This window comes from Oratosquilla oratoria, chromosome 7 (genome assembly GCF_046742065.1).
Source record: "Oratosquilla oratoria isolate Oo_2021 chromosome 7, ASM4674206v1, whole genome shotgun sequence".
Classification (NCBI taxonomy): domain Eukaryota; kingdom Metazoa; phylum Arthropoda; class Malacostraca; order Stomatopoda; family Squillidae; genus Oratosquilla; species Oratosquilla oratoria.
The window spans coordinates 85,035,931-85,053,430 of record NC_134783.1 but is presented as its reverse complement, the minus strand read 5'-3'; the positions used below and the strand labels follow the sequence as shown (position 1 = coordinate 85,053,430).

General features: G+C 36.7%; 1 protein-coding gene across 4 annotated transcripts in view; it reads right to left on the bottom strand.

Annotated features, from left to right (window-relative positions):
- LOC143027250 (glutamate receptor U1-like) overlaps positions 1–9,883 on the bottom strand; it is a 36,334-nt gene extending 26,451 nt beyond the window's left edge. The window contains exons 1-3 of one of the 4 annotated variants that reach the window (XM_076188544.1): positions 8,949–9,883; positions 8,239–8,382; positions 7,274–7,364 (exon numbers count right to left, since the gene is read on the bottom strand). In XM_076188544.1, coding sequence (XP_076044659.1) covers positions 7,274–7,364; positions 8,239–8,382; positions 8,949–9,025 — 312 coding nt within the window. In that variant the 5' untranslated portion in view covers positions 9,026–9,883. Of the gene's footprint in view, positions 1–7,273; positions 7,365–8,238; positions 8,383–8,948 lie in introns of those variants that run through there. The other 3 variants (XM_076188543.1, XM_076188542.1, XM_076188545.1) reach the window with 3 other exon arrangements.
- Between the last annotated feature and the right edge of the window lie 7,617 nt (positions 9,884–17,500).

Sequence of the window (17,500 nt, the reverse complement as noted above, 5' to 3'; positions counted from 1 at the left end):
CATATAATTTGCTGTCTTCCTAAAGCATGTCTGCGCTCGGCCCCTTTTATACTTTTACCTTTCTGAATAGTTTCCTCTATTTCATCCATGTTTCTCTTTCTTTTCTCTGATCTCTGCCTTTTGTTGATAAGCTTGTTTAGTTCTACTCTTTCTATTTCGTCTCTCCTGCTTTTAATCTGCATGGTCCTCCTTCTTTTAATTAGGTCATTTGTAGCTTTGGAGTATTTGTTTTCTCTAATACTTTTTGTATTTCCTACTTTCTCTGCCGATTCCGTAATGATATTCACTAAATTCTAATTCATATCCTCAACTGTGTCCTCATTAGTTCTTAGAGCTTCATTTTTAGTTTCTAATTGAAATTTCTTATTATTTTCCTTAATCTTTGCAAGGCTGATTTTCTGTTATAAATTAGTTTATTTCTTTCGGCTCTGAAACTGAATATAGCTGTGCAACCTACCATTCTATGGTCACTACCTATGTTGACTTTATTTTATGACCGTAACATTGCTAACGCTCTTGCTCTAGTGTCCTAATATGAAGTCTAATTCGTTCTTTGTTGTTCCATTTGGACCTCTCCAGGTCCATTTGCGACCTACACGATTTTGGAAGAAAGTGTTTGTTTATTTTCCTCATGTTGTAGTTCTCTGCAAAATTGACTAACATCTTGCCTCTGTCATTCCTTTCACCTACTCCAAACTTCCCAATGCACGACTCATCTCCCATCTTCTTCCCCACTTTAGCATTAAAGTCGCCTGTTACCAACGTGTACTTGTTTTTTTCTTTATCCATTACCTGACTTAAATCATCATAGAAGGACTCAATTTCATCATCTGAACTCTGTGAAGTTGGTGCATAAACCTGAACTATTTTAGAGTGTACCTTTTACACAGTCTAATCACAATCCAAGCTACCCTGTCTGATAAACTACTGAACTTGACTACGTTACCAGCAACTTCTCGGTTTATCAAGAATCCTACTCCACTGGATCTTTCTTTGTCCTTACCTCTATAGTAGAACAGGTGGTGACTATCTTGTAATTGTATCAGCTTTTCTTTCGCTCTTCGGACTTCGCTCAGTCCTACGATGTCCCACTTGATGTTGTCTAGTTCTTCCATTAAACTCTCCAGCCTGTGGTCTTCTGAGAGTTCTTACGTTGTAAGTATAGATCTTCATTTTCTTCATGTTGTTTAATGTCCAAGACTTGGATCTGCTTGGACAGTGCTTACTCACATTCGGTGGCACACTGCCCGTAAGCACATGAGGCAATGGGGTTGGACCTTTAGGAGACGATGATCCAACAGGAACGCCCGGTTTGGTTTTGGTTGTACTATTCATGTTCATGTTTGCTATTAAGGGGTTTTGACAGTAATCTCACCTCCCTGCCAACTGGTTTCTGGTGAGATATTTCTCTAGCGTCACCTTATTGATTATTTTCGGGGAGGCCCTATCTATAGGGTGCCCAATGATCCACGCAGTCATTATGACGGTACCCCATATATCTATGAGGAGTTTCCCTGTTTACCATCAGGGACGTGCCAGTTACCAGTGGGTCCTGCAGAGATTTCTTCTCTATCGACATAGCTTTTGTAATCATTAAGATTTACAAGCCTATCCTATATATATATATATATATATATATATATATATATATATGTATATATTATATATGTATATATATATATATGTGTGGGTGTGTGTGTGTGTGTATATATATATATATATATATATATATATATATATGTATATATATATATATGTGTGTGTGTGTGTGTGTGTGTGTGTGTGTGTGTGTGTGTGTGTGTGTGTGTGTGTGTGTGTGTGTGTACACATACACACGTCGGATTCACAGCAAAGATTGGAACTCCTGAAAAAACCGCAATTTACGTGTTGTATTAGTAGGGAAGGGGAAAGCTCGTGGTGTAGTGGGCAGCTGAAGAAACAGGAGAAGGGGAGACATTATTGCGTAAAATAGAAGAAAATGAGGAAGGGGACGAACGGACCCCGAACGTCAGAAGGGGTGTCAACAAAAGGTGTGCAGATGACACAGACGAGGTCGAACAGGTGATCAGAGGCATTAAAAGTAGAAATATAGATAATAGCAGCTCAATGGAAAGAGGAGATAATTACTTCTATGGATTTAATGAGGGAAGAGATAACAACCTCCCCCGACTAGTAAGTCTAGAGGAGAAACTAAAAAAAATGGACGAAGCATGGAAAATTAGGTTTAACCAACTAACGCTTATTAGACAAAGAGTTGATAAACTGGAAAAACTAAAGAAGGAGAATCAAAACCAAAATAAGTAGAATAATTAAAAAGACAGTTAAGACAAAGGATGAGAATGAGGAATTAAAGAGGAATAATAAAAAGAATAAAGAGTCCATAGCAAAAGAGGTAAGTGGTTGAAAAAAGTTCAAGAGAATAATAAAACTGAAAGATGAAAGAACAAACTAAGGACACAGTTATTAAAGTGACGAGAGAGAAGGAGAATATAGTAAGAGACTTAGCAGATAAAAAGAAATGTATAATTATATTAGGAATGGAAGAGAAGCATAATCCAAATAGGACTACAAGAGTAAAGGAGGAGAAGGAAAAAGTAAACAAGGTATTAAAAGTAGTTCAAGAAGATGAACAAGAAATAGGGAAAGAAATTGAAGAAATATATAGACTAGGGAAATACAATATAGACAAGACCAGACCAATTAAGGTTAAATTCAGGTCACAAACGACAGCAGAGAATATCTTATCAAAAACAGGGAAACTAGCAAAAAGTGATCAGTATAAACAGGTATGGATAAAAAGAGAGATGAATAAAGAGGAAAGAGAGGAAGAGAAAACAAAAAGAATAGAAGCTAAGGAAAAAAACAGAAAACAGAGTCAAAAAGAAATTCTATTGGAGAGTAGTGGATATGAAAGTGAGGAAATGGTTCATAGTAAAGAAAAACGGAAGGGAAACAGAAAACACGATGGGGTAACAGAAAATTACAAGTTTCTTTCACAAATATAGATGGCTTAATAACAGGCTTGAATAAACTGAATGATTCCCTGAAGGAAAAAGAACCGGACATAAAGGGAATTGTAGAGACAAAATTGAAAAGGTCCATTACCATCCAACAGTGTAGGACATGGCGCATATAATGATTGAATTAGAAACAGAGGTAAAACAAGGGAATGGAGTTATGTTCCTGACTAAGAAGGATATAAATGTGAGGAATGTCACATATGGAAAGAATAGAGTAGAGATGATTATGATGGAAGTGAAGGACAGGGACAAGTAGAGCAGGAAGTTTGTGGTAAATTATGTGTCTCCTAAAACGGCTTCGTGGGATGAGAGAGAACACAAGAATATGGTAGATGACACAAGGACAACACTAAATAAGATAATGGAAGATGGAGGAAGAATAGTTATAATAGGTGATTTTAATTGTAAAGAAATCTGCTGGGAAGAGATGACAGTGAAAGGTGGAGACGACCTATGGGGAAATGTACTACTTGATATGATTATAGAACATACAATGACGCAATGGATACAAGAGAATACTAGGTATATGAATGAGGAATAACCATCGTGACTGGACCTAATAATCACATCAGAACCCGAAATAGTGGACAAGATTGAATAGAAGACACCACTAAGTAAAAATGACCACATATTGGTTGAACTAGAACTAAATGAGGAAAAAAACGGAAAAAAAACGAACAATATAGAAAGGGAAGATTGATGTATGATTTTTTTTTTATCGAATAAGATAATTAAAAAAAAAAAAAAAGCAGACTGGTAAAGTAGAAGAGAAATGTAATATTTTGACAAAAGTTTATACGGAAGGAGTGGAAAAGTATGACAAAAACAAGAAAAAAGGATATGTAGAATGTTGGTACAACAAAAGATGTAGGGAGTTAAAAGACAAAAGGGATAAAGCTTAGATAAAAAGGAAGAAAGACAAAAGACCTGAAAAATGGAAAATGTATACTAGTTATAGAAATGAATATGTACAAGTGCGCAGAAAATAAAAGAGAAAATACGTAAAGGATGTCATAGAAAAATGTAAAGATCAACCAAAACTATTTTATAGATTTGTAAACGACAAACTAAAAAACAAACAAGAATTTGTAAAACTACGACAAGGAGTTGAATACACAGAGGAAATAGAAATGGCAGAAATTATGAACAAGAAGTTTAAATTAGTGTTTACAAGGGAGAACATACAACTTAGAGATGTCGAGTGGGAGGAGAAAGTCCCCCCTATGAAAGAGATAGAAGTAACAAGGAAAGAAATAACGAATCACTTGAGTAATCTCGATGTCAGAAAATTGCATGGACCAGATGAAATGGCAGACTGGATTTTGAGAGAATGCAGGAACGAACTAACAGATAAAATACATAGTCTAATAAGTAGTTCATTAAAAGAAGGAAAAGTTCCAGAAGATTGGAAAAGAGCAAATATAGTACCAATATATAAAGGGGGAAACATGGAAGACCCTACTATCTATAGACCGGTCTCTCTTACAGGTACGATAGCTAAAATTTGTGAAAAAATTATCAAAATTAGATGGGTAAGGCATTTGGAAAAACAACGTACTAAATCCAAGGCAATTTTTTATCTAAATCAGATTAATTTGATTTAAATATATATATATTTTTTATAGATTTTAAATATTTTGGGATTGCTATCTGATATGCGATCTGATTGCTAAAGGACATTTTTAGCATATCAATATAAGGAGCAGTGTTATATAGACTTGCCACAATTATACAAGGAACGGTATATCACTGTGCAGCCCACAATAAGTTTCAACAAGATTCTTTTTGAAACTTGTTCTAGGTAAGCAGCTTCTCACTGAGTCAGTTGCTGCTTTGGAATCAACCAGGAAGGATGTCTTCTGGACCTGGCAGAGTGGTTCCTTCAGGGAGAAAAAATTATTCTGTCCGGAATTATTTTGAAAAAACTACCAACAACTTCTGGCAAAGGGTACCGAGCTAAATGCAAAGACTGCAGCCAGGATCTACAGGGCATACAGAAGTAGAAATTGATGACCCAGGTAAATAATTTTACTTATATTGTGTTCTCCCTTTTCATACACAACTATATAAATTTGGTGAACAATGGAGAGCATGTGCAATAAAAATGCGAAGGCCTAAAGAAATGATACTTCAACTTCATTACTTCTAAATTTTGGTAATGACTATATAACTATAATATAGTGTATCCACTCAACTTTGGGGCCTAGATGATTGTTATTAATTTCATTCAACATTGTGTAATATATTTCATAGGTTCCATTGGAATTCAGCCCACATGGGATTCAGCCCAAAGGGATTTAGCCTAACCTAACCCAACTAACCCATTATTTTTAGTGAATTTAAAAGTGGACTGAATCCTGTGTGGGCTGAATTCCAAGCCCACCTATTTCGTATCCTGTTAATTATTTCCAATTAATTTAGTGGCTTGTGTGAATATGATCATTATCTAAAAAGATAACTACTGTACTCTAAAGTAGCCTAAATCACACTGTATTCATTCATTTATTTATTCATTTATAAATTATGCAATATACTAAATTTTTCTGTTTCCATTTCAGGATCTGTATCAACAGCTTCAATCCCTTCATCATCGGCTCCACTTGAATTATCTGCAAACCTGACTCCACCATTAAAAATGTCACTATCAGACTCCTCCACAGGCGCCACTTCTGCTAAATGATTTTCATCTAAAAGAAAGTCATCAACATCTCTGGAGAGATTTATCATAAAAAAATTCAGCCTCTTAAAAGGAAAATCTCGACAAAGAAGTTGCAAGAATTATATTTGCTACAAATTCACCATTTCGTCTTGTTCAGCATCCTCAGTTTCTCAAGATGGTTCAGAACCTGAGGCCAGGTTATATTCCTCCATCCAGAAAAGATATTGCGGATAAGCACTTGGATCTTGTGTATGAAAAGGAATATAAAAAGTGTGCAGATGACCTGAATAATGAAACTGTATGTCTTTCAATTGATGGGTGGTCTAACATCCATAATGAGTCCATAATATGTGTCATTCTAACAACATCCACTGGTCAGATTTATTTAGTTGACACAATAGACACATCAAGGAAACCTCACACTGCTGAATATCTTCTACAACTTGTACAAAGTTCGATCAAGAAGGCTGAACAAGATTTTGGTTGTCACATTGGAAGTATTGTAACAGACAATGCAGCAAATGTCACCAAGATGAGAAAACTCTTGGAGGAATCGAGTGAACCTGAGCATACCGTCCTCACATACGGCTTATACAGTTCCTTGTATACTTGTGGCAAGTCTATATAACACTGCTCCTTATATTGATATGCTAAAAATGTCCTTTAGCAATCAGATCGCATATCAGATAGCAATCCCACAATATTTAAAATCTACAAAAAAAAAAAAATCTATTTAAATCAAATAAATCTGATTTTTTATATTTTTTAAAAAGATAAAAAAAAAAAAAAAAAAATCGCCAACCCTGGTGTCCACTAACCTCATACAATAATACCTGTTAAGTCCGGCTAAAATTGGCATTTCAAAGCATAACAGTGCCTTAAAAATAGTTTCTTATTTCACTATAAAAGTTTATATTAACTTACACTGCATTGAATAAGTCAATAGTTGATATATTTGTCCTATATACAATGTTAGGTTTCTAGTTTTGATATATTTGTCCAATATAAAATGTTAGGTTACAAAGAAAGCAATGGCCTCCGCTAGCGGACCCAGGGATCTGGGTGCGCATGTCCTGTGTAATAGTAGTCCTTGATATATGTATATATATATATATATATATATATATATATATATATATATATATATATATATACATATATATATGTACATATATATATATATATATATACATATATATATATATATTTATATATATATATATATATATATATATATATATATATATATATATACACACACATTTAACAGGCAATAAAGCTATTTCATTCTCAGTTTGATTTTTCAATTTATAATTCCGTTTACCTTAAAATCTTAAATGGCAAATGCAACTACATAATCGACTGACGGATTCGTTAAAAGATATAGCTTTCCGTATAGATGCGTTACTTTGTGTAATCAAATAGAAGAAACAATCCTTATGAACTGATTGGACACAATTAGGTAAATACAATTTTAGTCTTGTAAATCGCTAATGTCTTCAAATTCAAGAATAATTTTGAAATAGGGGCTGCTGAGCATGTCGATTGCTTAATTGAATTTTCTTTATTCGATCGAAGATTCTGGGGAACCTACCTTGCGCTGTATTTGGCCCACCATGCCATTGAACTTGCCATCGCCGTGCGTGACACCCCAGGCTCCATCCGGCGGCCTCACCAGCGAGTACCTACAAAAGGAATATTAGGCAGACACTTTTGAAAACCAGATTTAAGAAACACTTGAATACATCAGTGATCTTTAAGAGGTTATAAAGGTGATAATTTGTTTTCTCTCTGTTTATGTAGCATCATCCTTTGAGACAGCTTGTCTTTTATTTTATCCATGGTTTTGTCCACTCTGAGTTCCATTTTTTTTTTTTTTTAATCGTGGCAGCATTAATGATAAACCACTTTGTCGTTTAAATAAAGGCAACCGATGAGTTTGTCCAACTTCAGTCTAGGAAGGGAACTGAGAAATCTCTGTTTTAATGTCTCCATACATGCAGGATTTGACAGTTTGATGTCTGTCCTCAAGACAAATGTGTGTGGTTTTGGCGACGACACTAGGATTTAATGCGAGTTTATCAACAATATTCATACTGCCCGCCTGCCTACGTGTGTGACAAGCTTAATCAGATAAAATAATGAACGGGTGCAGAGTGAGATAAATTATACAAAAATGAAGGGGATAAACAAATTGTGTGGTGGGAAAGAGTAAATAATATTCCTTTTGGCAAGGATTGCGCTGAAAACTAAAGGGAAAAAGTGAGATCGAGGACATAATAAAGAAGGGTGATAGAAAGAGTATAAGAAGGGTGAAAATAGAAAGCAGAGGATAGTAGAGCAAAATTCATGAGTAGAAAATTACTTTAGATGTTTGTAGGACAGTGAATCTTTTTATACACATAGAGACTGCTCTGATTTACTTTTCAAAGATTACTGGAACATAAGCTCATTGTTTTAATTAGGGAAGGATGATCTGATTCATCTGTCATATTTTGGACATTTCTTGAATGAATGTGGTCAATGTAAGCAGAGACACGGTTTCGTGACGCCACCCACTTGAAGTTGAGGGACTTGGCCAGAAGGTCGAGGAGTTCGAGCATGGGTCCACTTGCAGTGAAGTTTCCGCTCGGATCGACGGCCAGCTTCACGTGAGGAAACCATTCCTCCAAAGTCACGATCAAATGTGGCGCCTCTGGAAAACTGGAAAAATAGGGTCACTACAACCTTCATTTGAACTCTTTTCACTTATTCATCTTAGCTGATTAAGGACATTATTTTAGATTAAACTGGATCATGAAAATTTCGAGACAAGTTTCTGCACCGTTTAGTTTTAAATCCACAAAAAAGAATATAGAAGATTAAAGCTCTGAAATTTTATAAATACAGAGTAGTTCAGTTTCCAGTAGTTTGAGAACATAGGTAGAATCAATCTCGCTCCATGGGCGCATGCGTAAACACCAGTCTTACCTTTTCAGCTGTGACCGTGGGTTGCGGGCGTTGCAAGAGATATATAGACAGAGAAAATATGAAAATAGATCGGGTTGTGCTATTTGTCTTAAATATTAATTCTGTCCTCGTTAATGTGATTTCTCCAAACTATATGGTGTATAAGAATGTATGTTGCGTAAGAATATATCTTAAACTGTGATTAAGTGTTTCAATTAAGGTGAGTCTTGTTGAAGTTTAGTTTATCGTAAGGCCATAGCTGTTGTGTGGTATGAAATTATAAATAGATGCCACAAGAACTAGTATAATTCATTTCACACCTGAAATGCCTTGGATCCTCGATGAGGGCCTTGTTGATGGAAGCCTTGGCAAGTACTTCGTCCAGAGAGGGTCCCATCCTTTATGTCTTCTAGGATATTTGTAGAAAAGGTTAGTTCTTTGCAAGGAATTCGTTGGCAGGTTTACAACACTTGAAGTGAGAGCACAAAGAAAAAATATGAATTGATAGATATGTACGAGGCTAATAGATAAGTTGGTAGAAAGAGGGTTAGAAGACGGGTGTTACATTTTTATAATTTAATTGTTTATAAACAACACAGTCCGCAGGCGAGGAGTTGCATAAGTTTGCTCTCCCCCGTATTTATAAACAATGACCGGGAGCCCATTGCTGACTTGTAGTATTTGTAACCTAGGTGAGATATGCAGATATTCGAGATTGCTTAAGTAAACAATATTGCATATAGACTTGTAACAACGAATCTGATTGGGGAAAGGGTGGAGGAGAAAATTTAATTGGTTCACGATTGTAAGATTACGCTCTTTGGGGAGGATCTTAAATATAAAGTTAAAGACCATTGGACTTAAAAAAAAATCACTACGTCACTGCAAAGCTCACTTAGGACCTCGCTTACGTGTTCTCGGGGTATTTCTTTAGTGTATCTCAGAGATGCACGCTGTATAAGAATTAACAGAAAAAGGAAGAAAACCCTCTAACTTTAATTGCCCCTCCTATACATAAGATAATACTGAAGAACTTGAATAAGTTGATGATTGGAGGCAAGAGGACTAACAGTGGAGAAAGGTGAGTGAAAGTGGTAAGGAGGGCAAGAGATAGATTAAGTAAATGAATAAATGGACAAATATGTAAATGAGTAGATAAATAGATAAATAAATAAAGAGAAACGAACAGATAAGTAATCAAACAAATAAATGAATAGATAGATAAATAGATAAGTAGGTAGATAAATAAATATACAAATGTATAAATAATAGATAAGTAGATAAATTAATATATAGATAAATTGATGAACAGAAAAACAAATAAATCAATTAATAAATAGATAAATATGTATTATGAATATATAATAGATAAATAAATAAATTAATAGATAAACAGATAAACAAATTAAAAGTAAAATTAAGGAGTAGTAACCATGGGAAAACAAATATGTACACAGACAAAGGTAGGTGCTCAGTAAAAAAAGAAAAAAAAAAAAAAAGTGGGGGCATTCCATTGTGAAGAGGGAACAGTCTTGATCTTCAGTCCTGGGTCCTTTATAACTCAAAGCATTTTCGCTAAAACCTGAAGATAGTCCTTTATCAGACCATAATTCTATACTGAATTTCAAAATATGTCTTGACATATTTTGAGGTTTTCAGTTCATCTGACCGTGAAACGCAACATCCTTACTAACGTTATGTAAAAATAAGAATAAGGTTTAGAGAATGCAAAAGGATGCCACCCGTGGAGAAATTTAGGTTTAAGAAGGAAATAGGCAAGAACTGGTTTACCAATAGAATGGTTAACGAACGACTTAGTAACAATGTAGTGAACTCTGAAACAATTGGTTGTTTTAAGAGAAGATTAAATATCTTTATGGATAGGGATGAAAGGGGGTAAGAGACATGGAACTGCCGTCTCTCGCAGTCTCCTCCCTACTTAAGTTATTATGGGTCCCGAGGTTCTCCGCTTGGCTCCTCCTTTTTATATATATATATATATATATATATATATATATATATATATATATATATATATATATATATATATATATATATATATATACATATATATATAACAGGTTTCATGCTCGGGAGGAGGGCGAAGTCGTTCGAATGTCTAATGACAGAATATTGCAGTTCCATCTCTTTACACACACCTGTGTGTGTATAATCATTATACACATCTGTAGCATGTGATCTACCAATACGTATACAAAAAGATATTTCTACTGTACCTGTATATGCTTTTTTATACTCGTATTTTGTGTTGTCGAGAGTGCTGGCAGCAGTATTCGTAACGTCTGGTTAGTATGACACGCCACAGACTTTTACTTGGCCTAAGGTGCTTAGGCTACATATATACGTGGTGTCTCCCTTCTCCGTCGCTCAACACTCCTACACTTTGTACCTCCTTTTCAACTTCCATTAATAATTAAAACGATCTAGAATTCTTTTATATATAAACTTTAAGGTCATTATAGACGATATTTCAGTCGTGTTGCACAGTGCACAGAATGATTTGAGGTTTTTCATATACCAGTATTGGTTTTTGATCTCGCATTATGCAAATTATGTTTGTCCTTTTAGGCCAACTTTATCCAGATCATGTTGAATGCTACCTTCCTCTCAACCCCATTTGTTAAACAAACATGTTAGGGGCTCTGCTAAACTAAAGCAATTGTAATAAGTTTTTTTCTATTAGTATATTTTTTCAGTTTCTATTTATTTACTTATTTATTTATTTATTTGTCTATGTATTCATTTACTCATTTTTATTTGTTTATACATTTATCTATTATTTACTCATTTATTTGTTTTCTTATCAATTATTGTTTTTATTTTTACATTTTCTTGCATTGCATGACCTGCACCCAGCCGGACCCACACTTTGCTGCAGTCTGATATCGTCTACACAGTGATTAACGTTTCTGCATCGGAATGCACTCGGGATCGATCCCCGGTAATTGCAAAAAATAGTGTCATAATCCACCTCTAAACAACGGCGGACATCAGAAGTGGGGTAGATCAGTGTTGCATATGTGGCACCTAGTTAGTATGATGGAGCTGATTACAACTATTTCAGACATCATTCACAACCACAGCCATTCCATCATTACAAAAATCACTTTACATGCACTTCTAGCCATATACACACATACAACCTTACCAAGCAGAATTAAGCCACCGTGGTGTGGTACATAGGCTGTGTGGTCCCTCAGGGGGCCTCAGTGGAGATCCATCTCAGTTGCGTCAATAATGGATGGAATAACTTCAAACATTACACATAAAACTGAAGTGACGGTGTCCAGGTTATGCGTGACGATTCCCCGGAGGAGACAGTGAAGGAGGAGGAGGAGGAGGGAGGGAGGGTATCTAAGGGCGAGGGATCGCGGGCGTTACCTAGTGCGTTCGTACTGTGTCTTATCCTGTCTATCTGTAAACAGTTAACGAAATAACGAGGCTCGGGTGCACGAGATTGTGCGAGACCGGGCTATATTCTTGATGTAAGGGTTCCCCCCTCTCTCGCCGTAAAAGCGATTTTTAAAAGAACCGCAAGGGCTACGCTAATCGTGCAGGGAGAGTTATGCGGGGCATTACCTGCCAGAGCGAGATTCCGCGAATAAGGGGGAATTGGCTCGGGTAGCAGGGCTTCGCAAAAATTACGGCAGCACGACAATCAGAGCTAGTGTCTAGGGTAATTGCGGCTGAGAGCTTCGAGAATCCAGGGTGAGACAACGCAGCGGTGATGTCCATACGCAGTGAATTATCTTTTCCCAATGGGGTCCCTGCAGTTGACGGACATGGTAGCGTGGGAGGGGCGGATCCGCGGGGGGGGGAACGCCGTCTTCGGTTTATCGGTAGTGAATTGCATGGAACTTTAGCAGATGGGAGTAAACTCGTACTAGAAACAGATGGGCAAGTACCTTGCCCGGCACACTGATCAATGTAATGCCGCAGTGAATGCTGCAGTCTTGTCAATCCCCCTTTCCTTTTTAGACATGGATGACCCACTGATCTAAAAATAACTGGATCACGGATCGGTGTCCTGATTATAAGGTCGGCGGCAGCCATGTTGGTAGTACCAAAACAAACCCACGCCACGCGATTGACTGATAGCATTGATAGCGTCCCTTACAGTTCTCGGCAGCTTTCGCTCCTATATACTGGTGTGTTTTACATATTTAACGATAATTTTACAATGCCAACTTGTGCTGCATTCAACTGCACCAACCGGAGAAAAGGTGGATGTGAGCAGTCCTTCCACTCGTAAGTAAATTAAGATTTTATTACCCCAAAACATCCCTATACCCATCAATAAATGATGCAGCCATCAGGAGCCATAAAATGTTGCCCACCAACTGTTTTGTTAGGTGTTGTCATGTTAATGCTATGTATTTATTATCTGTAAGAAATAGATCTAGCAGCAACCCATTTGTCACGAATGTAATCGTGGCAATAGCAGGATAAATATTTATCATTTCAAATATCTTATAAGGCTCAAACGCTGTCCAGAGCTGTGTAGCTGTATAGAACCAGTTGTTTTTCCTGATAACATGTGTAGGCTTTTTCTATATTGTGAAGTGTGAGGAATTCATATTAGATGGGCTGAATTACTATTCGGGGCCCGTTCAAAAATTATGTAACGTTTTTTTCAGGTGAAATTCGACACCCCCCACCCCATGTACTATTATGTTTCAACTCATAAGAATTTATCCATCTACCGGTCTCAACTACTGTTACGGAAGAGTATGATTTTTCAGGACCAAACATAGCGGGTATGTGTCTTCGTTTCTATTTAATGAATATGAACCACTAGTACTATTGTAACTGATGTATGTACATTCTTTTTACTGAACGATTTCCGTGTCAAAGTTTCTGTTTCAGGATCGATGTGAAATATATTGTTTCAAAAGCACCGATGCATATCCATGTATATCACTATCGTCCAATATTTAAGGCACCTGTAATGTGCTGTACACGATACAATTGCAATATTCACAATAAATACTAATGTAGGTTTTGTTCTGTAAAGATTCACTGGAGGTTTCTTGGAATATTGTGGATACGTGTATGTTTAGTAACAGGTGAAATTTGTTTGTTGAAATACATGTGTAGTTAGTTGTGTAAATAAAGTAATTGTAATCCAGCAATTAACTGTGTGCATTTCAATGACCAGATGACTAGATTTCGAAAAACGCCGAAGATGACTGCTTGTCAAGATTCGAGAGATTGAGATTATAACATGTGGTCACACTCACACACACATATGTGAAGGCCTAATTTATGCTTCGCACAAAATAATGTACATAGGATACATAGGATACAACCACTGATCTATATTGTTATGCAGATCAGTGGATACAAGTTAAAACATCTACATGTTCTCTTGTTTATGTCAGTTTTAGCGTACTTGTTTGATTACTTTTATGGTCAAATACCGGTACATGTAGACATGTACTGTTTCATAAACCACACAGGAAAACTTATTTACAGATCGCATCACTATCACGCAGCCCATACCAGCCACATAGGCCACGAGAGTAACACGACAGCTCCCATGACCGGCGGAGCGGTTCACACGTGCTAATGTTTTGGTACTACCAATATGGCGGCCATGTCCCGCCTGCCCGCCTCACTCCTGGGGCAGCCCACGGCCCGTATACGCTATCCAGGTGTTATACAGATCAGTGGGATGACCAGCGTCCTTTTCCAGTCAGAGTACCGAGCTACCAAACGGCTATATAAATCCTTAGTTCGTCCACATTTGGAATATGTTGCTTCCGTATGGTCACCGAATCTCATTAACGGCACTGACAGATTGAAAAAAGTACAACGGAGAGCCACAAGACTGATTCTAAAGGTAAAAAATAAATCATATGAAAATCGACTAAAACATATTTTCCCTAAAATAACGTAGACTCAGAGGTGACTTGATACAGGTCTTTAAGACTCTAAAGGGAATTGACAACGTCAAAAGTGATAAAATTTTCACACTGAATGAGAATTAGACAAGAAATAATGGCCTCAAACTGTCAGGAAATAGATTTAATTTGGAAGTGGGTAGAAACAACTTCGCCAACCGTGTAGTGAATGGAATACACTTCCTGCAGAGGCAGTGCAGTGCAGTTCAGTTCGATACATTGAGATTAGTTTAGATAAACATCTAAGCAAGATTCTGTAATGCCTGCCATTTATTTTATATTATTTATTTATTTGTTTGTTATTATTTGTCTGTTTATTAATTATTATTCATTTGATTATTATTTATTATTATTTATGTCCATTTATTATTATTTACTATTTACCTGTTTGTTTATTATTTAACTTTACCTATTTATTTATATTATTATTATTTTCATTTATTTATTTATTTATCATTATTATCAAGTTTTCGCATCCGACCTAGCTATGGACCAAAAGGTCTCTTGTCGGCATGCTCCTCCTTTGTAATCCTTTGTAAGTTTACAAAACCAAGACTTCTCGTACTGTGGACCGAAAGAGAGCCCAATGGCGACCCCACCCTGAATTGTGCACGAAGACATTTTCATGCAGACGTGAGGAAGAGCTTGATTCCGGCATCTGATATCAGTCAAGGGAGGAGGCGGCATGAGGAAGAAGACAGCGGCGAGGTGAGGGGGTAAGAAATATGAAAACAAAAAAAGAGAGGGAACATCAGGTATCCTTCAAGTTTTCTTCCGTATTCTCTCAGGACGAATGATGTATACTAATTCCTTAGTCTTGGTCTTCCCTCTACTCCTACTTCTTCTTTCCCCCTAATCTGTCTTCTTCTTCTCCTCCTCCTCCTTCTTCTTCTTCTTCTCCTCCTCCTCCTCCTCCTTCTTCTTCTTCTTCTCCTCCTCCTCCTTCTTCATTTCTTTTTTTCTTCTTCAGCCTTTTTTACTCCTGCAGAACCACTTCTCCTTTGTTTACTGGGCTGCCACCTTTAGGACTTTGTGAAGAAAAACGATGTTTGATAGATACCAATGAAATGTAAATGAATGAACGGTGATCGGAGGCAAAGCATTTTCATCATGGATGAACAGGAACATAAAGTATGCACTGCATTGTTTATAAGAGAAAATGGCGTGGGAAAGTTGATCATATAATATAAAAATGATACATTTTAATTCATTCTCATCGTCAGGCGAACCGATGAGGTGTCCACACGTATTACACAACCTTAAGCTTATTCTTTATTATTAACTATGATTCCTGATGAAAGACTGCTGCTACTTCTAAGATGATGGTTGATATATTGTTGGGTTTTGAAGATGGACGACGAGGAAATGATACTCTCCGGCTTATTCTCCGGCTCTCGTAAAATTATTATCTGCAGGTTCCTACCATTGGTCTAAGTGGTCCTAGTGCTACACCTATTTTTCGGGTTATATAACCCAAAATTTCATTGTTCAGTACAAGAAACTTCATCATTGTTTGACCATGTCCACAGTGCATGGATGGTTCATCTATTCATGCAAGGAGGTCAGCATGGTTAGGCCTATGGCATTCATGCCATAGGCCTATAAACAAGCAGAAGAATTTTTTATTAAATTTTCTAACATGCTAACCTCCTGTGGACGTGGTCATCTTGGTGGTCGTGTGGATGTTTTTCCAACAAAATAAAATCAAAACTAGCCCTGCTGGGCATATTGGGGCCTGGTAGATAGGGCCAGGCCCATCAACGTCTGCTAGGTATTAGGCCTACCATTTCATGCCTTCAAACCTTCATCCGTACGTCTGATGAAAAACCAACGAAATCATGTGTCTGGTCTGGTGCGGTTGGTGGTTATTTCCTGCTCATTCTGGGCGTTCATCTTCGAAAGATTCTTCACTCTCGACATGTTCTTCGTCAGTTGAGTCTTGTTTGGATATCCGAATTGGTTCGTACCGTAGCCACATTGGGACACGAGAGGGCATCCAAATCCTATCAATCTTCTTCACTCGATGTGAAATTCCCACCGTATTGCTTGCTACTCGCTGGCAATACTGACATCCCTAGCGGTGGAAAATGTAACTACGACATGGAAAAGTTCGTCTGCTACCAGGTACTTTTGAGATCATGCTATTTAGATAAAATCAAGACTATAAAATGCTAGAAACGTGTATTTTAGTGTCATAACTTCTTCTAAGTTATATTTTCATCCATGAAATAAAAAATAAAGAAATCTAAAACCTTCTCAGTTGACCTTTTAGGGAGTATCACAGAGGACTCCCACGGGCTTCATCAGTGTCTACAGTTTAGGGTTCGTTTGAGTAAAAACGACTTTGGCTACAATATTTTATCTTTAAGATCTCAAAATATCAAATTATCTTCCCGTCATATATAGCAAAGCTGAATGATGAACTCAGAAATTGTAAACCTACACGAATATTAGTGCTGCCTGGATTAATTTTTACTCCTAATGTTATCACTATCTTTCCCAAGAACTTAGTATTTTAAATGTATTGACAGATGTTCATAGGTTTTGACTATCACATCTAACATTAGGTTTGTTTTCTGTTTTCCTGCGGTCGTCACTTTTCATGAAACCCCAAGTCAGGTTGCTCAGTCATTCAGATGGGAGTTTTTGAATAAGTATCCCATTCCAGTTTCAAGAGTTTTCAATCATTCTTCGAGAAGGGATGAGCTGAGATGTGACTAATTATTCCAATAAACATGACAGAGAGATGTGCAGCTTTCATCTGTATTGCTGTCATTTAAAGTGAGTAATGTAGTATCATGGAATCATGCTTTGTGTTTGTTCGCGCAAGCGATGAGACAACCAAACGTGGGTTCAGAAGTGACGTCTGCAAAAAGGAATTCAAACCACACACAAAAACGCATGCATTTTTTGCTCTTTTTATTAAGATAGTGAATTTATTATTGAAA